The sequence below is a fragment of the Microplitis demolitor genome, chromosome 1 (assembly GCF_026212275.2).
Source record: "Microplitis demolitor isolate Queensland-Clemson2020A chromosome 1, iyMicDemo2.1a, whole genome shotgun sequence".
Taxonomy (NCBI): Eukaryota; Metazoa; Arthropoda; class Insecta; order Hymenoptera; family Braconidae; genus Microplitis; species Microplitis demolitor.
In genome coordinates, this window is record NC_068545.1 from 4,793,936 (window position 1) to 4,821,699 (window position 27,764).

General features: G+C 27.0%; 1 protein-coding gene across 1 annotated transcript; it reads left to right on the forward strand.

Annotated features, from left to right (window-relative positions):
- The first annotated feature begins 1,298 nt into the window (after positions 1 to 1,298).
- On the forward strand, positions 1,299 to 26,714 carry LOC103575566 (icarapin-like). The gene is made up of 4 exons (XM_008555411.3): positions 1,299 to 1,573; positions 14,315 to 14,536; positions 24,975 to 25,102; positions 26,127 to 26,714. The coding sequence occupies exons 1-4, from the start codon at positions 1,516 to 1,518 to the stop codon at positions 26,409 to 26,411; spliced, it is 693 nt and encodes a 230-aa protein (XP_008553633.1). The 5' UTR covers positions 1,299 to 1,515; the 3' UTR covers positions 26,412 to 26,714.
- Positions 26,715 to 27,764: the final 1,050 nt, after the last annotated feature.

Below are 27,764 nucleotides of genomic sequence, written 5' to 3' on the forward strand. Positions count from 1 at the left end.
TAAAGGTTATGAATGCAAATTGAACGTTTTACACGTAAATTGAACGTTTTAAACGTAAACTGAACGTTTTTAACGTTATGAATGCAAATTGAACGTTTTAAACGTAAATTGAACGTTTTGAACTTAAACTTAACATTTTGGACGATAACCGGCCTATGAAGAAGGAAAGAGATCGGGAAAAAAATGCACCAAGGCTGGTCAGCGTCCAAAATGTTCAATTTACGTTTAATATTTTGACTCGGGTTATAAATATAAATGATATCTAATTACACATTTATCAAAAAATTGAATTTATAAACAAAAGAATTATTGAACATGGTATTGATAAAATTAATTACATAACAATTTTTATTCGATTTAACATCTCAGATTTTCTTTTAAAATTGAACATTGCCCGATTTGACCCAAGGTTAAATTTTCAAAAGAATTTGCAATGACCATTCTACCCCTTTCCATTAATTATATTTTAACCTTCAAACCTACTCATTATCATAATTATGTATTTTATTATCGCAAATTGTCATAATTATTCCACTAAATTCAAGTACCCAGCATTTACTTTCAAAACTTACATCATTTAAATAATTAACATGATAAAAAATTAGTGAAAAAAAAAAAAAATAGAGATCCAATGCATTAGTTTTTCTTCACAAATTCCCCTATTAGATATTAATTCCAAAAAACTTTTTCAAATTGTCAATTACAAAAATTAGTGTCGCTGTTTGAAAAATTCATCTTCCCAATAGAAAATTTCAAATTTAAATATTCAAAAATTCCGAACATCTTTTAATTTCTAATCATCAATATTAGGGTATTTGAAAAATATTATCAATAATTATTTTAAAAAATTGATTTTTAAAATTTTGTAGTTTTAAATACGTCGACTAAGTGCTAGAAGCTTCTATGGATGTAAAAATACATGAAATTGTTCTAGAGTCGTATAGAATACAAGAGAAAAGAACGTAGAAGCGTTCTGTGGAAGAGGAAGCAAATGATGTAGTAGAGGGGAACATTAAACACCAGACAGTAGTTGTAATATTAAAATACATGTAAGAGTAAAGTTGTAAAGAGTAGTAGGAAGAGGTTGAGTACACTCATACAATATATTTAACTTATGCATTCATACATCCATACATACATACATTTATTACAACAATCCAATACACGGTTGAATTAAACGCCGCATTGTATATATTTATATGAACTCTCAGTTGTGTGAAGGTAAATACGGATGACGTATGATCTGGCTGGCATATGATTGGTCGTGTCTCCAGCTACATATACCGGTTCCAGTGAAATGTTGTCTACAGAACGTTACTGTGTCTTACACGAGTCTTAAGTGAGTGACCTTGATCGATACTTTTTTTCTAATTTACTTCTATTGAGTAAAAAATAATTACGAGATCTGTTATACTTTTTGCAAGCTTTTAAAACAAGTTGAGCGAAAAAGAGTTTCAGCACAAAATATAAAATTTTTTTTTTATCATCAAAGGCAGCGAATAAAAATAAAAAAATATGAAAAGTACACTTGTGATTTTCCTACTTCTGCTGGCAAGTGCGCACTGCTACCCAGGTAAGTGCCAGATTTGCGTCTCTATTTTACTTTTAATATTTTATAAACTCAGATAGTAGTATAGGAAGAATACATATATATTTATATATTTATATATATGAGACTGATTAAAAAAATCGACTGTTGCTTTTTTAAAAAATTATATGGAAAATATTGTTCGACGAAAAAAAATACTGTCAAAGTTTGAGCTCTTAATATTAATATTAACCGCGTCATTGTAATTTTTGAATAACATGAGAAATATTTTTTTAAGTTTGGAATTTTATTGCTCGCTAGCGAAGCAGAGTATCAAAAAAATTAATAAACATTTTTTATAGAAATTGAATGCTTTAGAAAAAAAGTCTCTTATCATTTTTTGGTAAATATAATTTTTCAAAAGTTATCTGAGGTCAAAGTTGGACTGATAGAAAATTTTAGTATAATTCGTCTTTTCCGGAAAAACTATCAGACTTATCGGAAAATATTGTAGGACCTTTTTTGTAGATAATTTAATTTCATACAATTTATTTCTTACATAGTTTTCAAAATTCCTGAAAGTTTTTTAGGTATTTGCATTCAAATGTCAATTTGTTCCAAAAATCATTTTTTGGCAAATTTTAATTACTTACTTTTGAAGGCAAATAGCTCAAGAACTTTGAAAAATTTTGGAAATAATTGTAGATAATTAGTAAGAGACTGATCTACAAAAAGTCCATAATTTTTTACGATGTCATAGTTTCACCGGAAAAGTCATATTATACTAAAATTTTATATGAATTCCACTTTGACCTTAGATAACTTTTGAAAGATGAAATTTATCGAAAAATGATAAGAGACTTTTTTTGTAGAGCGTTCAATTTTCAAAAAACGTGTCTATCATTTTTTCTGATTCTCTGATTTGCTAATGAGTAATAAAATTCCAATTAAAAAAAAAATATATCCCATATTATTTAAATGGAAAATTCGAAAATTGCCATGAGGTGGTTGTTAATATTAATATAAAGAGCTCAAACTTTGACGGTTTTTTCGTCTTCGAACAAAATTTTCCATATAATTTTTGAAAAAAAAAATTGTCATTTTTTTCGAATCAGTCTGATATATATATTTTTTGTAAATAAATTATTGAAATAATTAATGTCTGCGGTTGATGTAAATAATATTGAAATGGTTTGTCATATTTACAAATATATATAGAAAGCCGAATTTGAATGCCGGAAACAATTAAATCTGAATCCAATTGGTTTTATACATGTATTCGGGTTTGAGTTTGATGAGTACGTATACATTTGGATATATATATTGTATTGAGTTTATATATATATATATATAGATGAGTATGGTTTTACTGGGACAATGCGGATTAGTAAACGCGTCAAAAAGAGAAGAAAAAGTGTACACAGGTCGAGGAGATTCAATTATGTAACTAACGAGCTCGTGACTAATTGTTTCCGACTTTGCTTCGTTCAAATAATTGCCTAACGGGCCAATCAATAGACCAACGTCTGATTAGATAAATATTTAAATAAAAAAATAAATAAATAATTTTTTTTAATAAAAAAAATTTATGGAAAAATTATTAATTATTAAGAGGTCAATAATGAGGTTATCGAATCCAAGATTGTGCTAAATATTGTTTATTCCATACATAAATACATATATAATTTATTATAGGGTTATAATTTTATTTATATAAAAATATGTTAAAATTTAATTTTAAAAGACGTAAAAATAGTCTTAATCTTTTGATAGGATCGGATTTGACATTTTAACCCGTCGTGCTGTCAACAAAACGTCCAATGCACAGATCAGAAACGCCAACGTCAATAAATTCGATTTCCGGCACTGTCTTTCATTTTATATTACATATATATATAATTGAAATATACATCATTTTTTATAAATATTATTTTTTTTTAAATTCAGTTTTTTTTTCTTTTTTTTCTCTCGATCTTTCTCCTGAGAGTTGAATGAGTATTGCTATTCCAATCTGTATTTACTTTTACGTTATTATATCCGTGCCCAACTACTGTACGGCTATATACTACACTACTATGACGACTAAAAGAATATAAGAGTGAGCAAAATATATACATGTATATACAATACAATAGAACCTTTTCTCGTGCAGATCGTAAAAGGCTTTGTGCGGCACAAAGCAGCTTAGATGCTAACATCCGCACGTCTTTTCTTCTCAGTTGTTCGAATGGAAAAGCTCGTGGCATCGAGGAACAAACGGGAAACGCAATTAAATATATATATATATATATATATATATATATATATATATATATATATATATATATAAAGAACGTAGACATTAAATCTGAGGTTAAGGCTGTATTCAATCGTCTATCAAATAAGACCGGTTTTATATTTTTTCCTCAAGTATTTGATCACGTTATTGATCATATATTTTTTATGACGCAGTTATGCTAACTACGATTTAATATTTAACTCAAGTAAAACTTAATAAATTAAAATAAAAAATAAATAAACGGTAGCCGATTAAATCATAACTATAAATATTCAAATGTCAGCCATTTATTGTCACCTAAGATTTTAATCAATTAATTTTTCTTTTGCTACACATTAAAATACTATTATTTTTTTTTTATTATCTCATGCAAAAGTGAATCAAGAACATAAACTAACTACTTGTCATATTTATAGTTACAATATATTAATAAATAGATGATATTTTTGTATTCAAATTTGAGGTATGAGGTTAGGTTTTTTTCTTTCTTTTAGTTACTGCCTACAGTATATAATTTAGTCAGTTAAATATAAAAGGGCATTTGAAGTATTAAAAGCTATAAAGCAATGTCTACTTTATAAGAAAGTAAAAAATTGCCCGGGGACTGCGATTTAACCGGTTTAAAAAATAAAAAAATGAACTGTAACAATAGAAAAAAAAAAAAAGTATGTATAATTAATTGTCACGCGAATGAAAAAAAATGATTTTACTTTCTTCTTTGTCACCTGTTGGATGTCTTTGTGAACTTGAATAATAAAATAACAATGATTGTAAGTAGTGAATTAAAGAATAGCTTTAATCAGATGATAATAATGATAGTATTGATAATAATAATAATAATAATAATAAGTAAGTAGTGAAGAGAAAAATATCTCGAAATGAAAATAATTTTTTTTATTTTTCATTTAAAGCATTGCGGTTGAGACGCAATTATGTGAGGGCATCAGACATCGAAGAATGGAAGTGAAGTTCGCGAGAGGAAAAAGCGGAAATGGAGTAGTACTGGGGGGTAAAAGTAAAGTAAAGGGGAAGCTCTAGATTAGTGTTGGTTAGAAGAGAATGAGGGAGGAAGTGAATGAGACGACACGAGCAAAATGAAAAAAAAAAAAAATAATAATAATAATAATAAAAATGTGTATTATAGTACTATAGTATATTGTATATATAGTATGTAGTGTGTATGGTATAAATGTGTATGGGCTGTGAGGATAAGTGAGATAGAAATAGTAGACGTATTTTAAGAATTACGTCCAAAGCTCCTTGTCGCCGTTGTGGGCTTAAGAATTATGCGGAAGCGCGCGGTCGGTTGGAAGACAATCCAATTACGGTCGTTGGAGAAGCCATAAACCAACCCTTGCTTCTTTTCTTTTTTACTTCACTTCACGTTCAGCCCTCTCTCTTACCTTGTTACCGCAGAGTATCGGGAGCGATGAAAAGGAGACTGTTTGTCTGCTGTGTTAATTTTAAATTTATCGTTATTTATATATCTTTTGTATAATAATTTATCTCAACACTGTTCATTTTTTAGCCTCACTAATTTACCGGAATAACCCACTCCGTAATTTAAAAGGGTCATTTTTAAAAATACATTTTTTCGAATAATTCGGTGAAGGTAAATTTTGTTTTTGGTAAAATTTAATAAGTTTGAGCATTTATAAATCAGTCTATTGTTTAATTTATTAGAATCTATTAGTTTCTTCCAGGATATTGGAAGCGAAAAATAAACTTTCGGGCAGTTTTGTCCCAGAATAACTTTAAAATTAATTACAGAAGTATCGAACAGTAGTCAATGATAATTTTTAATTTTTAATGTCATTTGTAATGAAAGGTTAGAATTTTTAATATTTATTCAAGAGATCTTCGATGATTAGTAAAAAAATATTTTTTTTAGAGAAAATTGTTTAAAAATAAATAAAAAAAAAATCATGTGACACATTTCTATAAATAAACAGGGTCATTCTTTTAATAAATTGCCGAGTCGATAAAATTTGATACTAATATAAGACTCAAAAATTTTCCTCAACTTTAATTTATTCTTTTGAGCAAAGCATTGTTTTCTGTGATATAACGAAATTAAACTGCACTGATAGAAATTTTTGTTTGATATTAATAAATGTATTTATTTGAAACAGTTTTTCAGCCTTATTTGACTGAAATAAGCATTTATTTGGCTCAAATATAGATTTATTAATAGTTAATAAATCTCATATTTGAGCGAACATTACTGTGACTTTTGATTACAGCGCCACTTTCTGTTTACAATACCTTTCAGTATATTGTTTAGTGTAATAAGTTCAAAATATAATCAACTAAATATTGTTTTATAAATAAAAAAAATGCTGAATATTTTTAAAATTAATTACTGTGCGTATTATTTTCTTTAAAAAAATAAACTTAAATGGAACTATAAATTTTTTGTCATAACCCTACTTAATTAGCTTCATATGTCATTTCCTATTCAAATAAGCCATTTATTAACTATTATGAAATATTTATTTGGTTAAACGTTCAAATAAATCATTTATTAACTATTAATAAATCTTATTTGGTTCAAATAAATTCTTCTATCAGTGTGCTTATTCTCGCTCATTAATTATATTCTTTTTACTTTTACACATAATTATAAATAACCCTGGTGGAAATTTTTCGGACTTCTGTCTTAAAAACTCAGTTCTAGAATTCTAAAGACTTTTTCAGAGTTCCAAAGACTTTTTAAGACAGAAGTCCGAAAAATTTCCACCAGGGAAGGTATCCGCGGGTAATAAGGCCTAAGTGACAGAAATGATATTTAAAATAACCGCCTCCGCTAAAGGCTACTCTAGTAGAAGGGTCTTGTATAGATGTTACGATAAATTTATAGAGTCCCGTTCCCTGTCTTCTATATTTCGTCATCCGTCATATGATGTCGTAGCGCGGAAGAAATTATAAAAAACAATTTAGTCTTCTGACTCTTAAAAAGTATTGCTGCTAAATTTAAGTGATGATTCATCTTTAATACCAATTTTATTAAGTATACTTAAACTATTCCAGTTTGTTTAACCCATAGGCCTTATACCCTATCGTAGTAAAATAAGGCCTATTCGTATGGTTTTTGTAAAAGCATAATTTTTTGTTTGTTTATGGTAAAAATTACCATTACTTCATTACATTTTATGGGTAATGTATTGAAATAAAGATTAATGATCCATTTCGATAATTAAATACAATATTTTCGATTCTATTCAAAATCTCCCTTAGCTAGGCCTTATTACCCGCCGGTACCTTCTATGACAGCAAATACAATTCTTATAAAAAAAATGATCTGAATATAACCGCGTTTAAATTATAAAAAACAGAGATAATTTTTTCAATGACATTCATTAATAGTTTAATATTTCGTCTCATTCGTATAGACGAATACGTAATTATTTATTCAAATATGACATATGAAAAAAAAAAACGTTCGATAAGTCATATATAAAATATTTAATAATATAATTAGCAGATGTTGACATACATATGTCAGTTAGTAGACTAAAAATAAATTGTTTCAGTTATTTAAAATTTTATTTTTTTACGTATATTTCTAGAGGCATTTGGACATATTAGTGGCATGACATTATCAGCGCACATTGTGAAATAAATTAAATTAACGTTTGCTAATTTTAAAAGAGAAATTACCAATAATTAATGCGTTTCATGTGTCACTTAACAGCATTAAATATTAATGCTACGACTATATTTGTTTTAGAATATATATATATATATATATATAGGACTGTTGTGACAATGGATATCCATTTGTATTATAATGATACGACATTCAAAGCATCGTAATATAGTCAATTTTGAACGATTGAATTTACGTCGTAAGCAAACACAATTTTATCTCAAATTACTCGAGATTCTGCGCATATATATATATATATATATATATATATATATATATATATATATATATATATGCTATTATTATTATACACTTTAATACGATTAAATTTCAAGTGCAAACGATTTAACATTAATTTAAAATCAATTTTTTTCCAATTCAATTTGTTTATCAATTATAATTGATAAAATTCTTCCAAACGATAAAAGTTGAAAAAAAAAATAAAATACTAGATCCCGAGTCTACGAGCCATCAGTAGTTATCTCCCACAAGGCTCAAAATATTTTTCAAAACCTGCTGAAATTTTTATTTCTCGTCTTCTGGCTTCTAAATCATATTTTTTTGCAATTAAATATTTCTGATATAGTTTATAATTTTTTTCTTGCAAGTTTTGAAAGGTTGTCTCTACGATTGCGCAAGTCATTTCATTTTCATCCGTCAATTACGTCTAAAATACATTTTTACGGCTATTTACGTGTTGAAAGGTTGAATTTACGTTTTCAATGACTAGTACGATTTGAATTTTGACTCAATGATATTTATAAAAAAAACAAAAGATAATTAATTATTTGTCAATTAGTAATATTGAAAACAATAATAGATTTGACATTGAGAATAAAAAAAAAAAAAAAAAACAAATAATTTAACATGTGTTATTACTTGTGTATTAAATTATTGACACTTTGCATCGTCATATTAACGATAGCTCTTGAAAAGTAATGAGTCAGATGAGTCATTAACCTGAGTCACTGAAAACATGACATTGCTAAAATATAAGTAAAAAGAGTCTGTAAAAATAAATAGCAAGCAGAATTACAATTTCATGTTAATTAGAGCATAGTTCAAGTGGAAGAACAGAAATATTTTGAAACTAATTTGGCTACTACCCTCTTGCAACATGTAGACCTGTATTTATATATCCTCATATAACTACATCTTTATATATATATATATATATATATATATATATATATATATATATATACTCTTTGGTAACATATTTATGTGAATATTCACTGGAGGCCCGAGCCAAACGCAATAAGTCGTTGGCTGTGTAGTGAGAACGATATGAGCAGAGCACGAGAGAGGGTTTGTACTGCCTACAACAGTAGAGTGCTCGGCATCAAGTACTTGCAAGTTATTACGCGTCTTTGACGTTGAATACCCACCTTGCCCATTTATCCACATTTACGTATACATTCATATTTATAACCATATATATGTAATTTAATGTTATATATATGAAATTTAGTGATTCCAAAATTTCAAACTACCATTTTACCATTTTGGGATTTTTATACACTCTAGGCTAGAGAAGTATATAAATTAAAATTTGAAATAATAAATGGGAATAAGATAATTCATATTTCACGAGTTATTGCTTTATACTTCCATTTTATTTATATATATATATATATATTTGTTTTTGGTTTTTTTTGAGCTACATATATATTTTTCGATTGTAAAGCCAACAAAATATCCGCGAATAGTGTTGTAAAGAATCGTGCAAACGTGGCAGAAGCAATATTATGTGCATATGTGCAGCAGCGATCTCGTGCAAATCGTCGAGAAATTAATAATGCAAGAACATCCGGTGGAGTGCGGTATGTTGCAGACGCTGAATCGACGATATTACTATACGCCCGGTATATCGCCCGAAAAATTCATAAAGCTCATTTTATCGTGTGAACAATTAAAAATAATAATTATTACGGCAAAACGAAAAATAAAAGTTAAAGGGTGAGAGTAGGGTATAAATTTTAAAAGTATTCCCGGGTCAAAAATAAAATTTGATTCAGGCTCGTTTCACCTCATTTTCTTCTGAAGTTATCGACTTGCCGACGATTTTTCGATAAGATCTCGACTTTTTCGACTTGAATTAGAATTTTGTAAACTTTAGAATTTTTTTAATTTTAGTTTGAACATGTTCATCTTTATTTTGAGCACGACAGTCCTTCACCTTATTTTTGACTTGCTGAATCAAGTCGAAAAAAAACATTCTTTTTTAGTGTAAAATTTGTTTTTCACTTTTTATCTCAGTTTAGATTTTTTCGTCGTATATTTCAAATTGAATAAGTCTAAACCAAGTTATTTTCGACTTGATTTAGACTTTTTTTGTCGTAAATAGTGATTAAGTAAGTCAGTTAAGTCTAAATCAAAGCGAAAATGTATGAAGAGGAGAAGGGGAGCAGAGTGGGTCCCCTAAAATTTTCAAAATTTAAAAAAATATGGGAGTGGGCGCCATAAAATTTTCTATACGTCAATGAATTCAGACGGATAATAAGCCCATTGAAATGTTTTATATAATGAGGGCTAAAATAGACCACCAAAACTGTTCATTTTATAGTTTTTTGTAAATATCACACGTGTAGCTTCGCACAACTTTGTTTTGAACACGGGCACCTGAATGGTTCCAATTTTTACATTGGCCACATCGAATCCATGGCTCTGAAGATTCCGAGTACAATTTGCCACAAAAATACAATTCCTTTGATTGTTGTCTTCTCCGTCGTTTTAATATCAAATCTGAATTTTTTTGTGGCGCCCACTCTGCCCCTAATTTTCGATTTTTCAATTTTAATCGACGCAGCATAATGAAGTGAAAATAAGTATCAAGGGTTTAAAAATGATATTATAATTATTTTCCTTAAGGGGCCCACTCTGCCCCTCCTCCCTTATTTAGGTGAAAATTTGAAGTATGTATTTATATTGTTATATTTGTAATTTTCAATAGTCAATGTCCATTCATCGATGTTGGTCAAATTATTATACGGTATAATTAACTATCTGGTATATAAACACACATACACACACACATATATATATATATATATATATATATATATATATATATATATATATGCACACAAGAATGTTAGCATTCTCAACACCTGGGTTTATAGGCATCTATTATATATTACTACACCATTGTATATGTATATACTTGTGACACAGACACGGATGCGACGACCTAATTACTCAAATTACCTAGGACAGTCAGGAAGGGTTAGCCACTACTCCTAACCGCCAATCAGCAAGAGCTATAATTAACCAAGAAAAAAACTACATATTAAAGTTTATTATTACTTATTTTAATACCCGTGCAGAACTTGTTTATTAATATAGTAAACTTTATATTAAAAGTCATGACTATATTTATTTTTTACAGAAAAAAAATTCTGCGGTAACAAGAGTGAGGTAAACTTCAAGTGAATTATAAAATTTAAAAAAGCACATGGATATAAATAAATATAAAATTTTTTTTTAGTAGTTCATTCTAATATTTTTTTTTTAATGATCGCTGGGCAATCATTTACTCGCTCGGTCGTTCAGTCTTTATCTCTCATAATAGCCGTTTGTGATAGGGACAAATTGATTTCAATTGCCTTTCTACGTGCATGCACCAATGAGAATTGACGAGGACCTGGCAAATTGGATAATCGCCAGGAGCGCCGTTACAGAAATCTCAGGGTTCCACACCTACCTCTGACTTACTTGTTTTTTATATTTATATCTATATCTATATCTATAATTCATTTTTTTTTTTAATTCATTAAATATTATTTTTAAGTACGGATTTATCACATGCAGTTCAATCCATAAATTTTCCATTAATAAAATTGAATTTGTGTCAAATAATATTACCAGTGGAAAAAAATTCAATTTAATTAAATAAATGTCTTTTGTCATTTTTATAACTTTTAATTAAATTGAAGCTATGAAATAATTAATTATTATAATTTTACTTATTATGAGAATTATGAATATTTAAATAACATGATGCCTAATTTTTTTTTTGTCAGAAAAATTTTGGGTGCTTTAAATTTTAAAAAATGTCATTAATTTTAAATAATTAAAAAAAATATTTATATATAGATTAGGGTGTTTCAAAAAATACAACAATTTTTTTTTATGGTGTCTAATTTGTATTTCAATGTCAAGCTTTTAAAAAAATAGATTTCTAATTGATTTTAAGACATTGACATTAAAATGCCCATAACTTGTAAACAATGCAGAGCTTCGAAAAACTTAATTCGTTATAATTTGTAAGAAATTTAATTATGTACAAAAAATTCTAATGATATTTATCGATAAGACTGATAGTTTCGTCGGAAAAGTGAAAAAATCTCGAAATTTACTATAAATTTGACTTGAAGCTCAAATAACTTTCGAACAGTGGGATTTATCAAAAAATGATAAGAGACTTTTTTTGTAGAGCGTTTAATTTCCTACAAAAATATTTACTGGGCATAAAAATCCGTCGATTGATTTGTGAGCTAGAAAATTCTAAAAAAAAAAAATTTTTTTTCCCTTGTTATTTTAATGGAAAATAGAAAAATGGATTGAGGCAAACCTTAATATCACTATTAAGAGTCCGGATTGGTACCAAAATTTTTATTTTTAGTTATATTTTCAATTTTTAGACACCATAAAAAAAAATTTATTTTTTTTTGAAACACCCTAATATGGATATATAAAGGGTAAAATTTTTTCGGTTGTTTCTTCTTCGTCACTTTTATAGTTTTTACAAGAGAAGAGAGGTAAAAAAGTTTTCTTGAGATCGTGAATATTTCCCAAAGACTTGAGAATTCTCAAGCAGTCCCGCGAGACAAGTTTGGGGACTTTTAGAGAATAACAGAGGGACACTATTCTCTTGAGAGTATCATCCTTCTAACACTAACACACATACACACTGGGCATTGTGGATATGCCGAAAGGAATGAGAGAAAATAATGTGGATGTAAAAGTAAAAAGTGGTTTTAAGTAGGGTAGAGAATGAGTAGCAGTAAGAGAGAAAGAAAGATTAATAACAAAAAATAAAATTTAAAAAAATTTCTTCCGCATCCCCGAATAATCTAGCGATCGTTGTTCCGAGTCATTTGTCTGACTAATTTCCCGATGCGCTTGGCCAGAGGATCAAAAGCAGTTGCAGTAACATAACCCACCACCGCTATCCATAGTATTCTGCTGCTTAAACTTCATTTTCCACTTCTCTATATTATCATCCTTTCAACTTATTTTGTCATGTGGAATGACCCCAGCAAAAAAAAATTTTTTTTTATTCTAATTTATTTTCCACTCTATAGAATTAAAATTAATAAATTTAATCAACAGTATTTCTTTGTCAGAATAACAAAAAAAAAAATTATTTAATAAAAATGAATATAAATAAAAGTAAAATAAAACATAGAATATAATAGAGTCAGAAAATATGAAAACGTTAAAAAAAAAAATTAATTTTTTTCCATTTCGGAAACGTCAATTCTTACACTTATTTTATTCAAAAAAAATATTAAACTAAATTTCAAAGGACACCATTTTTTTTTATGCAAAAAAAAAACTGATACGAAAAAAATTTTTTTACCAAAATTTAATAGACGACTTTTTTAGAAATGGAAATTTTTGAAAAAAATAAAAAAAAATTTTTCATGGACATTAGTTCAAATTTTTATGGCTCAAAAAATTAAGCAGTGATTCAAATTTCCCGCGGTTGTTATTTTACGCTGTTGCCATCGTTCCTTAGCTTTACGACACAACTGACGTCATTAACCAAAATTCGTCTCTTAATTTCATCAATAATTTTATAACAAACCCATGATGAAACTTTTAAAAAATATTTATGCGTTCAAAAATATTTAATTATTTGTCTAAATAATTTATAGCAGTGGTATTATTATAGCAGAAAGTATAGCACTTTGAAGAAAAACTCTCATTTACGCACATCTACAAGAACAGGTTTTGAAAATGTACTTCTCGAAAACGGTGTAATGAGTCGATTCGAAATTTTAACAGTGATAAGCGATCAGAAAATTAATATGTAAAATTTTAATGAAATATTTGATTAAAAAAATACACTTATTAAATAATATTGAAGTTAGCCGACGTCTGATAATTTTTGAATTTTCTTTTAGACAGTAAATTTAAAAAAAAAAAAAAATTGGAAAAATTGCACCTGTGGTTTTTTAAATTTTCTACATGTGCGTATTTTTAGATTTTATTTTTTTCTAGTTGATTTGTTGAAAAAAAATCCGAAAATTTTGAATTGTCTGCGAACCAGGGTCATAGTTATTAAGTGTCATTGAGCAGCTTAACCTCTTATTTTATTAATAATGCGTCAAAACTGTTGGAGGACTCTAATAAGAGTAATTAATAAGAGTAATACTCACAATTTTTTTTTTGAAAAAATTCAAAAAATTTTCAACCACTCATATAAAAGTAGTAATATGTACTAATAGTCTTAGTAGGGTGGAATTATTTTATGAAAGTTACGTGGGCATACAACAATTTGGTGAGACTGTTACCTTGGTCGTTTAATTAAACGTATTCACTGAGTACTTTTTAGCAAATGAAAATTTTATTATTGTAACTAATGACAATTATATAAATTAAATGCTCCGTAAGTTTTAATAATCACATTTTTTACCCGTTTTTTTTTTTGTAGAAATTATTAGCACTTGTGACTTTTTGAAATGACAGATCTTGAGAAGTCAAAAGGTCTCAACAATATTCACTTATATATAGATAAAATTTAAAGTAAAGTTGTACAGAGTTCTGATTGAGAGTATTGACTCATGTACACCGACTTTTTTTTATTTATAAAGTTTATTTAACAAATAGTTTATAATTTTGTTGATTGCAGGAGTGTCACATGACCCAGATGCGAGGGAACCAAACGACAAGCAGAAGTCACAAATTGAATTGATACTTCCAGAAGGAGACCGTAAAAATTTTGGTCAGCTCCCCAATTTCGATGATGATGATGATGAAGGATTCAGGTTAACACCAATAAAATTCAATTTACGTCCAATTCAGACTGATGATTTCTTCCGTCCATTCACTCCATTCTTTTCTGGGGTGCAAGGTAAGAACTTATTTATCCATAATTAAGTATTTTTTATTGATACAGACACGAATGGAAAAAATCAGTACAAAATGACATTTGTGAGTCAAAAAAATATTGTTTTGGTTAAAAATACTTAGCTACGATTTTTGGAAAAATTTATTTTGAGCGATTCGATTTGCCTGAAAGTGCAACTAATTCAAATTTTTATTTTTTTTTTTTCTAAGTATTTTTTATCTAAATTATGTTATTAAAAATTAGAAAGTGCTGACACATCATAAAATCCGCGAAAGTAAAAAAAAGAAAAAAAATATTTTTTATTAAAAAAGTGGTGTTATATATTGCCCCGGTCTTCCAAATTATTATAATAAAAGCTTATATACACTGTAAAAAATTTTGGTGTAAAAATGGCCCCGAGAATTTAAATATGGTGTAATTTACTTTTTTTTTACACCGAGTACACTATTAAACAGTATTTTGAACATTATAATATTTTTATCATGATTTCTCTTAACGCAAAATTATCATAAATTACAATACGTTTACACCCTTCTCTCTAAAAATGAATTTGTGAAATTCACTGGAAATTAGTGAATATGCACTGGATACCATCTATAAGTATACCGCTGATTAAATTAGTTGACTTATAGCTGGATAAAAAGTGACTATCCACTAATTCGCAGTGAATTTTATTAATTCATTTTTAAAGAGTGGACGGTGTAAAAATTTTTAATTAGCACCGTCTAAATTTAATACAACATTTGGTGTAATTTATTTAAAAAAATTTTTACACCGAGTCATTTACACTACATCGATTCCAAAATTTTTTTGACGTATCAATATAACATGGAAAAAAATGATCTAAGGTAAGGGGCCCAGTTTCTGACCTTTCCAGAGTGCTGGTTGAGGTTATACTATAATAGTTAATGTAAGATTTAACTTAATTAGAAAAAAAAAAAACAATTTTATCAACTAGTTTAAGATTTGTCAAATAAAGTCATGTGCGTAAAATAATTATTTGAATTGATTAATAATTTAAATTGAGGTTTCAAAAATTGACTTTCAGTGACCCAGTTTCTGACCATCAGAATTCTTCAGGTCGCAGTTTCTGGGCCTCACAGTGGCCTAGTTTCTGACCCTCATATTAAACCATGATTATGAAGTGCTTACTAAGTTTGAATAAAATAAAATTATTGTTTAGATAAACAAATTAAATATTTTTTATAACAAATGCATAGTTTTTTTTTTATATTTAAAATATAAATAATTAATCATGCTATATAATACTACAGAAATTAAAAAACTAGAATCATTTGTAAAAACTACTTTGGTTTAGTTATTTTTGCTCCAATTCATCACTCCAAAAATATACTTTCAAGATCTAAATATGATCTTTTATTTATAAAAATAAATATTAAATGTCAATTTATACCTGTATTATAAAAAATATTGAGAGAGAATTTAATAGAATTATGAACATTGTTATTTTTACATCTTATGGACATGTAATTAAATACACTGTGAAAAATTTCCAACAAATTTTACTACGGGTGCATTGTAACCCCGGACCATAAGAAAACTGATACAAAATTTACAAGTGTCTCATAGTAAACGTATGCGCATAGGTCCCAATCGTGTCGTCTGCGCATACCGTTTACTATGGGACACTTGTAAATTTTGTGCCAGTTTTCTTATGGTCCGGGGTTACAATGCACCCGTAGTAAAATTTGTTGGAAATTTTTCACAGTGTAGATAACCTCGTTCTTAATAGGTTAGAGTTTGAGGCTCAACAACTTCATCACACCTTCAAAATTGGGCCTAGTTATTTACCTTCAAATTTTAGCAACAAAACTCATGTTAATATGTTTCATACGTATATTAAAATACATTTCATTTAAATATTGATCTATCCATACATTGTTAATTAAATTTTTTTACTGACATGATAATTAGTGCACAGATTCAATTGTCGCACCTTTTAACGTCGATTGTTTAGACTACGCTTAAAAAATGGCTCCCTCAGCCACTTACGACTGAAACATTTTTTTTTATTCAGTCAATAATTTCTATGATTTTTGAATTGTCATTAATTAGGCTCAAAATAGATTATTATAAATTAAGAAAAAATCGATTTTTTTATTAAGGTTATAGTTTTTTAAGTAAGTTAGAAAAAAGTTGAAAAGGTCAGAAACAGGGTCATGGTCAACAGGGTTTTTACCTTATGTAATTTGAGAAACAACACGTCATTAAATAAAAAAGTGATCAGTAAATACTATCATTTTAAATAGTAATTCTTAAATTCATAATTTACAAAAATTAATATTTGAACTTTAAATTCGTGACTTAAACATCAAAAATTTATGAAACATACTATAATATTTATCGTTTGAAATTTTGAGATTCCTTATATTGAAACCTTGGTTCCGGGTTACAATTTCAAACACTAATTATTAAATTTTCTTCTATTCCTCCCCATTCAAAAAGTTGTTTTTAATAATAGCTAATACAAAATCGATATCAATCACTGACATAATGACTAAAAAGAAACAAAATTTCAATAATAAAAAATGCCATCAATTTATTCTCAAAGGCTAATTTTACGCTTCATTTCTTTCCCTTCATCCTCGCCCCACTAAAGCGCAAAATAAAAACAAAGAGTAATAGATAAAATAATAATTGTGATTTATCATTTTATAGACATTAAATTATAGTACTAGAACAATATTTAAATGATATTAAATATTTCATGTTGAATGCCCATCACGATAATAAGAGTTAACAAGATTAAATAAATATTTTCGTCCAGATAAATGAAGTACAAAACCAGAAAATGTCATGCATGCAAATTTAGTTAAGCAGAGCTTACTGTTAAAACAAAAATAAAGTGATAATAAAATTTTTAAACAGTAAACTCTCGGCCTGAAATAGATTCAACAATAGAATCATTTGTATAAGTTTTGAATATCAAGATATTTTAGTACAACCTCAAACTTTAAATAAGTCGTGTAATCATAAAAAGTATAGTAAAAATTACAATACTATAGTAAAATTTGCGAACAGATATGAAAAAATACATTCTGTATTGTAATTATTACTAAACGTTTAGTAAAATTTGCTAGTCAGTAATAATTACATGAAAAGATATTAAAAATTACTATACGTGATGTACTTTTTGCTAAGGCGACTATATTTTTTACTATTTGTACAGTAAATTTTACTATAAGTATTATTAATAAATACTAATTTAAGAAAGTAAATTTTCTAATACACTATAGGATTCGTTACTATACAAAATATTAAAAATTACTGTACGCAATGTATTTTTTGCTAACACGATTATATTTTTTTAATATGTGTATAGTAAATTCTACTATGTATAGATAAAATTAAAAGATGGTGGGGATAGCATATACAAATATGTATTACAAGTTCTGAAATTTTTGTCCAAAGGAGACATCGGCCCGTCAGTCATAGGAAAGGACTCGCGCGCGGGAGATCAGGGTTCGAATCTCGGTTGAAACAAGTGATTTTTTAAAAAACAAAAATCGACACCAACACCAACCCAGATGACATATATAATAATAATAATCAAAATGATAGCAATAATAATAAAAAGTTAGAAGCTAATAAAAAAAATTAACTTTTTTTCCATTCTAATATAGTAAAATTTATTAAACGGGATAGTAAAATTTACGAAATATAAGTAAAAATTAATATGCAATACAGGAGATTTTTCATAACCAGTATATGAGAAATAACTAAACTACTTGTAAAATATACTTATCTGTTTATGAATTATTCATATAAATCATGAGCGTTTCAAGATTACTATCTAAATTTAGTAATTATTCTCATATTTTTTAGTAATATTTACTACATTTTTTTCTCCATGTACTACGACAGACATTTTATTTGACGATATTTGAAATACTACCTCATTAATTTAAAAAAAAAAGTCGATTATTTTTGTTAATTATTTTAATACGATTTACGGTTTAAAATCTTTTGGAAAATAATGTTTATTTTAATTTTAATAAAGTCAACAGATTATTTCTTTTAAAAAAAATCAAAATATTATCATTAAAAAGGTCATAGTATATTTTTTTAAAAAGACGATAATAATTTTAAATCCAAATGAGGCCCGGAGCGTAACAATATTGTGAGAAATAACCGACAACATACTTCCAAAGTATATATATATACATATATACTATGTACATACTATCCTGGTATATCCTGGTAATCATACGCTTGAAAGTAATATTCATATAGACATATTCTCCCGGATATTATTCTCTGAATCTACCGATAAACATCACTTTGCATTTCTAATATACAAATAATATTATCAATATCATAATCATAAAATAATATATATAAGCAGCAACATTATTATTAGTTTATATTAAGTAAAATAAACATATCAATCAAACACGGGTTATATTAACTAACCGATCAAATTCATCATTGATTATCGCATTAATTAAAATATATGACTAATATATAATACTAAAATAAATTTAAATAAATTAAATAATCACCATCAGTTATTTATAATTAATTAAAATTTATAATGCTATTAAGTATATATAATTATAATAAATTAAAATAAATATAAATAAATAAAATGTAAATATAAATTGAAGAGTCCCGTGAGTACTGGCGTTGTTCCAATCTCTCTAGTATATCCGAAACGTGTGTTCAAACGCCCAGGAAGTGGCTAGTGTACATGGCCCACCGTCTATTGTACACGCATACATGTATATATATATATATATGTATATATATTTATTGGTACATGTGTTCGAGAGGGCAACACAAACATTAAATGTGTGTATTTCCTCTTTTGACGTTGAAGTATTTCTGTATTACACTACACTACAACCTATGACTCCTCATACTCTATCTACCCTCTACAGTTCTCTGCCCTCTCTATGTGCCCACACCCTATCCTGATGGCCCATTCACCTCTGTACACCCTCAATACCACTATATGAACTCAAAAGCAACTCTCTAGCACGCAAAAACCCGTGATATGTTCCACTTTTCATCCTTCAACAATATATATATATATATATATATATATATATATATATATATATATATATATATATATAAATGTTTGTGTGTGTGTATGTGAAAAATATAGTATGTTACTATATATACAAGTTTGGTTTTGAGCGTGAGCACAACTCTTCTATCTGCAGGCATCATACGTCCATTTGTGATGTACAATGTAAAGATATAATACATATATATGTATATATATTGGAGTATATTTTATGCATATGTGCATGTCTCGTTGGATGGCTGATACATATGCATACACAGATATATATGTATATATATATATCATACTATATGATCGATAAACCCACCTTCCCTTCACCCACTAGACGAGAATTTATTCGGGGCTCAATTGTTATTACACAATAATTTAGTTAATTGACTTTTTAATGATATCTGATAATCCACAATACCATTAATTATTTCATTAAACAATTAATGGATTTAATATATTTTTTATTTATGCTATTTGTAATTTTTTTATTGTAGTTTTAATTATTTGGTTACAATTTGGTTGTATTTGATACCAATAGTTTCATGCATAGTTCGGTTGCAGAAGAATTGATTAATTATCAGTTTGCTTCTTTGAAGTTGAGGAAATGCAAGCTCTGTTACGTTCAATTTATAAAAAACGAGTGTATTTAACAGTTAAGGATGTCTAAGAAGGATATAATTAGGAGTATTATTGTACATATATCGATACTGCCATTCTTATATGCCCTATTCCACAAAATTTGACATTTTCACTTTTTTTTAAAAATGGAATCATTGTAACAATGTGCAGCTTATGTCAAAATTTTAGAGGTCAAATTGTTTATTTAGTATTTTTAAATAAATATTCTAATATGTCGTATTCCATATTCGTATAGGTTTAGTCACACTTAACATTTTTTATTGTAAGTTAATTTTATAAAAAAATAACAAAATGGCGGATTTTAAAAAAAAAGTAATTTTTTGTCGCACAAAAAATGTCTGCCATTCTGTTATTAAATAAAAACAAATTCAAAATTCAAAACTAAACATTTTTTTTTCTCAAAATCAACATGAAAAATGGCGCGAGTTACCAGACTACTACCTTAATAGTTCAAAAATAAAATATTAAATATGAACTTTCACTTAAAGATTTTTCATCAGAAAAAAAAAAATAACGTAAAAAAAAAAAAAAAAAAAAATAAATGAAGTGTGCAATTTAGTATTTATTTAACAAATGCCAAATATAATATTTATAAATACTACAGTGATAATAATAATATTGAGCGCTGATGAAGCAAGAAAATAAATTGAGGTGAAAAAGTAACGGTAATTACAAAATATATCGCGTGCATTTCACTCTTTAATTTAAAAAAAAAAAATCATGACACCAAAGAAAATAAAATAAATACAGTTGTCATATTTGATTTGATTTTATTTGTATTAACGAAATATATATATATATATATATATATATATATATATATATATATTATGGTTGATTTAAAACACGTAAATATATAAAAAAAACTAACGTAGAGTAAATAAATAAACATGATAACTTTAAAAAAAAAAATGTATAATAAAAGTAATAAATAAAAATAATAGAAATGACGTCAGCATCCGGAAAAAAAATTCACGTTTTAAAATGCATCGTTGGATGAGATGAGTCAACGCTAATGTTTATTGTTTCGTACATACATACATATGTACAAGATATATATATATACATATATGTATATATATATATATATATCTATATATATATATATATATATATATATATATATATATATATATATATATATATATTATATGTATAGAAAAGTATAATACAACTCTCAGTGGATTTTATCGATGTACAGCTCGTCAATTTCACTACGTGCCAGATACAATCATACATTCGTTCTAACCACACCTACAGTATCGATGATAATCACAAAAAATTTTAACGAGATACATATAACTCTATTTAGTTTATTTTACTTATTTATTATTATCATTATTAATAAAATTATAAACCCGATTTCGTATACTAATTAGCTCAAATTATTAGCGATATAATTTATATAAAAGAGTTTTGTTTCCACACCAGTAAAGTCCATAATTAACAAAAAAAAAAAAAAAAATTATTAATTATAAAAATATTTTCTTTACGGTTGATCGCATTGTAAATAAATAATTTGAGAATTAATTTAAATGTAATAGCATTTATTGCAATTTCGATAAGACGGATCGCTGGATATACGGTAGGAATTTGAAGCAACCTATGAAAAGAGATTTACCATACATGACTGCTTGAATAATTTAAACTCATAATTTTCGGGAGTTTATGTATATACTTTTGTTGCGATTTCCTATCGTAATAATAATTGAGGGGTGAGGAAATAAAACGACAGAAAGGACAGACAGGGAATGGGACACTGGGGAGTGTGTGGTAACACACGCCTATATCCGCATTTATATATAGATATATATAGATATTTATTAATGTTACTCTTGGTATACAGACAAATGTACTGTGAGCATTGGATAAAATATGCAAAATTTATCGGCGCGTTTTCATGCACGTGTTCAAAGTCCAGTCACGAATTATTATTATCAGTATTGTTATTATTATCATTATTATTATTATATATTCTCCGAGATACATAAAGATTAATTATCATTATGCATTAAAATTAATTGAAATAAAATAAAATAATCTGAATATATGTATGGTGGCCAAATTTTTGGAAAACCAGGAAATGGTGGAATTATAAATGTACTAGAAAAATCAGGGAAAAGTCAGGGAATTTCGTCACAAAGCTGGGAAAATTTTTACTTTCTTTTCTTTTGACTGAAAAAACGAGAAATTTTTTTTTCTGTCAAAACTGTTCAAAAAGTGGCGCGACGCGAAAGCGATTGTTATGTAATCTTGAAAAAAAATTAGTAGAAATTTATTCGATAGCGAAAAAATGAAGCAGTTGGAATTAAAAAGGCTGTTAGAAAAAAAAAGTCTTAGTAGAAACCAATCGTCAGGATCTTCAAGCTATTAACATGCATATTGACAAGTTAAAAAAACCAAAATCATTAAAAGTATACACAAGTATTGAACTAATAAGTTTCACTATATTTATTATTCGCGTGCTTGATTAATATTTTATTAATATTCTATAAAACGTTCTTATTTATGAAATTTATTCTAGGGAAAATGAAAAATTTATTTATATTTTATTATAGAGTAAGTTATATAAAAACAGATTTAAAATAAAAAATAAAAAATTATTCATTTAATAAATAAAAAAAATCTATGAACATTGACAAATAATAAAATAAAGTTTCATTTAACGACAATGATTTATTATTTATTGAACTGACATAGCATTTTATTTTGAATTAAATAAATATTTCCAATGATTTAATATTACTACATACGGTCAGGGAATTTTTAAATTATTTTACTAGAATACCTGGAAAAGTCAGGGAATTTAAGTTTAAAAAATCTGTGGTCACCATATAATATAGTGGCATCAACACGATTGATTGTAATTAGAAAAAGAGATTTATATTTTTCGGCAGAGGTTGGTACCCGTTAATATTTCTTTTGTCGATGAAATATAATAGCGAATTATCAATTTTTGGTAAATTTATGGGCTATAAATACTGTAATATATCTATTGGAATGTTAAATAATTTAATGTAGCAATAAAAATTAAATATTGAATTTAGTTTCAGTGAAAAAGAAAAAAAAAAAAAAAACTTAATATTTAAAGTTTTTTAAAATGGAAAGAAATAAATCGAGGATGGATTGCAGGGCTGAGGTCATCCGAAGGAATAATAAAAATGGCCTCTAGACACTCTACACTTTTCTCACCATAAATTTATTCATCCCAACTTACAGATGCGCATATATGATTTCTTCTTTTTCACTTGCTAGACATATATGTATACATCTAGATCCTTTGCTTGAATTTTTTTACAAATTTATTTTATTTAATACAAACTCGAGAATTTTTTTTTATAAATATTTGACTAAAAAAAATGACGATCCGTTATTTTATTTTTATATCGATTTATACTTTTTCCCATCCCCGTCTACACCGCGAAAGGGATTTTAATATTAAATTTTAATATAATATCAAATGACACTTGATTCTTATACATTAATGATATTCACACTTTATTCAAAATCGATGAAATTTCAGGAATAATCGACTTTACTTTTCACTATTACCGAGCACACGATCCCATGATATAAAAGGTTCAGCGAGCCATGAAAATTCAGCTACCGACGAGTCGCGTAATTGCCCTTCCTATTTTTTTTTTTTTTTTTTTTTTATCCTTCTCTTCCTTGTTCGGCTCTTCTCAATTTTATTTCTCCATTAACAGCATGGTTTCATTGCTAAAAAAATAGAATAAAAAGACAGAATAGAAAAAAATGAATAGTACAATAAATTGAGTTGAGAAAAGATGTCATGTATTTTATTGTTACAAAAGATAAAAAAGTTATCTTATATCTTTAACAAATTAGTCGTTTTGCTTTACCAAAAAAAAAAAAATTATAGGGGTGACCGGGGCACGATGGACTACTCAGAAAAAATTTGTTTTTTATTGTTGCTTTTACAAAATTTACTTATCCGTCGAATTCCAAAATGTTACTAAGTACATGGGGTATAATGAGTCACTTGAAAAATTTGGTGGAAAAAAGTTAACTTTTATCAATTTTTTTTTTTTGCATATTTCGATAGTCTATATTTTCAAAAATAACACTACAATTTCTAGTGCATATCTCGAATAGTTTTTTTGAGTTACAGTCACTTGAAGCGCAGTCGCTTATCGGTTCTCGAAAATCCATTTTTCAAAATTGCTGCAGTTATAACTCGAAAACAAATCATCCGATATATTTGATTCGCATTGCAGCTTCTTTTATATATGTTTCTACGTACCACGAACCTCCAGTTTTCCGATCGAATCAAAAATGTAATTTTGCCAAGCCAAAATTTGAAATTTTCGCGCGAAATTTAAATTTTTTTTAAAAACCACCATTTTGATAAATTAAAATTTTTTTCTTAGCTCGATGGTCATGTTACGGAAAACACCTTCTAGTTTAATAAACTTTTTGGTTTTTTTGATTTTCTGTACTGTGAAGGTCGCTATCACTGCAGCAGTCTTTTTTTTGAGCGAGAGATTGTGAATAACTCGCTGAATTTTGAATTCTTCGGTCCAAAAATTTTATCTTGCATTTATTATATATCCACAAATATATCCTTCAAACATTATAACATTCCATGCAGTAGTTTTCTTAAAAAAAATTCCCAAAAAACGTTTTTTCGAGCGGTGACACTAGTGGTTCCTCTTAAGAGCCAATAAGAAACAATTATTTGCAGGTATCCCATCATGCCCAGATCTTTTCTAAAAATATATTATTTGTTTGTTGCAGACATGATGAAACAAATGAGAGAGGAAGTGGCGAAAATGTTCACAGGATTTCCCACTATCGATGATTTTAAACCATTAGTACAGATCCCGAAGGACGCCAACAAAACATCCTCGAAATCTGAAACCAAAGTAAGTATTTTTTTTGTCCTCCATTTTCCTCCGATCCATTTATTATTTATTTTCGTTAAATTCGTTATTTTCTATTTTTTATCTTCCATCATCGTATCTCTCTTTGTTTTGCGTTAAAAACTCGTTGCCTTTAATAATAAAGAGCGTTCTCTTGGAACACGCCAATCATTCACGATACAATCCACTCTCTTTGCGTCATGTTCATGCCGCTAGGTGAGCAAGTACAAATGGGAATCGTGCAGAGTGAAAACATTTTTAAAAAAGTAAAAAATAAATAAAAAATTTATAAATATATATGGAACATAAAAATAACTGCGACGTCAAAAGAATCTGAAAAAATAGTTTTTAGTTGAGATAAAATATAATATAACTTTTTTTCTTTTAACTGGAAAACAAAATTTTTTTTTTATATGAAACAATGATAACAATAATCTTTAGTGTATAGATTAATATTTTTTACTAATATAACACTGAAAAAAATAATTGGTAGCTACTACCGATTATTTATTGGTAGCCACTACCAATTATTTCGGTACCAGTTACCTAATTATCAGTAGCAGCTACCAATTTTTTTGGTAGATGCTACCGATTCCAATCAGTAATCGCTACCGAAATAATTGGTAGCTGTTACTGAAAATTAATTGGTAGCAGCTACAAAAAAATAATCGGTAGCGGCTTCCAAAAATTAATTGGTAGCAGCTACCGAAAAATAATTGGTAGCTGCTACCGATTATTTTTTTCAGTGAATTGGAAAATTTTATGAAAGAATATTTTTTTTTTTATTATTTTAAAAAAACTAAATTTTTGCATATGGGGTTAAAAATTTTTCTTTAAATTAAAAGCAAATTACTTAAAGTTGTCATCAATTTAAAACCTGTCAGAAATTTATGTAAAATTACAAAATTTCCATGGCAATTATTCTCGAAAATTGAAACAATTTTTAACAGTGTATTGAAAATTGAAATTTTTAATATTAATTTGACGATTTATTTATTTATGTTTCAAATTTTATTTTTATTTTTAGATAATTAATGGCAATAAAGTAACGATTAATGAAACAACTTACACTGATGGTACTAATAACTCAAACACAATAGTGAGATTCCGTGTAATCCATGTAAGACCTGAAAATGAAACTTCTGTGAAAACCGAGAGTAATAGCAGTCCAGAAGTTCTTGATGTTGAAACCGAAGTAGACACAGAACCCAAGGGATCCTCGAAAGAAGAAACAACAAACAAAAGTGTTGAAGCTGTTGAGGATTGGAAAAATGACATTCCAGATTCTCCAGTTGATGATCTTAAGGCTTAATTTTTAATATTCAGGCTATACTGATTTTTCCTGTATATTTTTATTATTTATATATTTTTTATTAATATATATATATATATATATATATATATATATATATATATATATATATATATATATATATATATATATATATAGTGTTAATTATAGTAATAATGATAATTTACGTAATACAAATAAGCCGAACGAATAATAGCATTAATATAAAAAAAATTTAATATTAAATATGTGTATTGTTCTATTTTTGTTAATCTCTTATATAATTATAATTTATGAATAAATATTTAATTTACAAAAAATAAATAGTCATTTTTTTTTTTTAGTGTAAAAATTTCCAACAGATTCTGCGGGCGAAAAACAGATTATTTATATTTAAATTCAAATTTATGCTCTGTACACTGTAAAAAATCGGGAGTGAATACGGATTTTATTTCAATCGGAGTTCCGGAGTTTTAAAAAAAATTGCTGTGCTTAAGGAGTGAATAGGGATTTTTCATGGGCGGAGTGATTTCGGAGTGTCACGGATTTTATTTAAATCCGCATTCACTCCGGTCCGGAGTTTTAATACTTAAATAAATTTGTATTTAATAGAAACAGCTGTTAATTATAAACATAATTATTTAAATAAATAATTCATTGAGATATTAATAATTAAACTTAAAATATTATGTTTTTAATTTATAAAATGTTTTAGTAACTCACTAAATTATAATTTCAAATATATAATACATAGTGAAAATATTAAATTATTGAATAGCTGTAGTGACATAGTTTTTATGGGAGTCTTTGATATTTCGGTGCAATATGAAATGTTATCTCGTGGTATGGTTGATGTAAATCATACGACAGTTTGCGACTCAGTGGAATTATATTTGTCAAAGTTTTATTATCAGCTGGTTATAATTTTTAAAAATCATTTCGCGTGAGTATGGACAGGGAGCTCGTAATTATTTCCGTACTCAATATAAATGTCGAAATATCAAAGACCTAAGCTCACTATGTATCAGTAATTTTTTTTATAATTAATATTTTCCGTACTTCCCTTCAGAGTGAAATTCACTTCAAGGGAATAAATAAATAAATAATCCACTCCGCGCTTACTGAGCAAATTTTTTACAGAGTACGTATTGTATGATAGTAATGTAAAATTTGAAGAGTGATAATCTGATAATAAATAAATAAATGAAAAATTTCAGTGGATTAGAGTAAAATATATTTTTTTAAATTTTCAATAAAAAAAAAAATTTTAATGATACTTGATTAATTAAAAAATAATAAATATAATAATAATGTATCTTCATATTTTAATTAATGCAATGCAATGGACTAGAGTAAAATAATTATACTTAATTA

Bases quoted from the DNA above. Each gene is read 5' to 3' on its own strand.
- LOC103575566 (XM_008555411.3), top strand. From the start codon at position 1,516: ATGAAAAGTACACTTGTGATTTTCCTACTTCTGCTGGCAAGTGCGCAC. The intron at 1,574-14,314 runs GTAAGTGCCAGA...TGTTGATTGCAG, and splicing joins AAGTGCGCACTGCTACCCAG to GAGTGTCACATGACCCAGAT. The intron at 14,537-24,974 runs GTAAGAACTTAT...TGTTTGTTGCAG, and splicing joins ATTCTTTTCTGGGGTGCAAG to ACATGATGAAACAAATGAGA.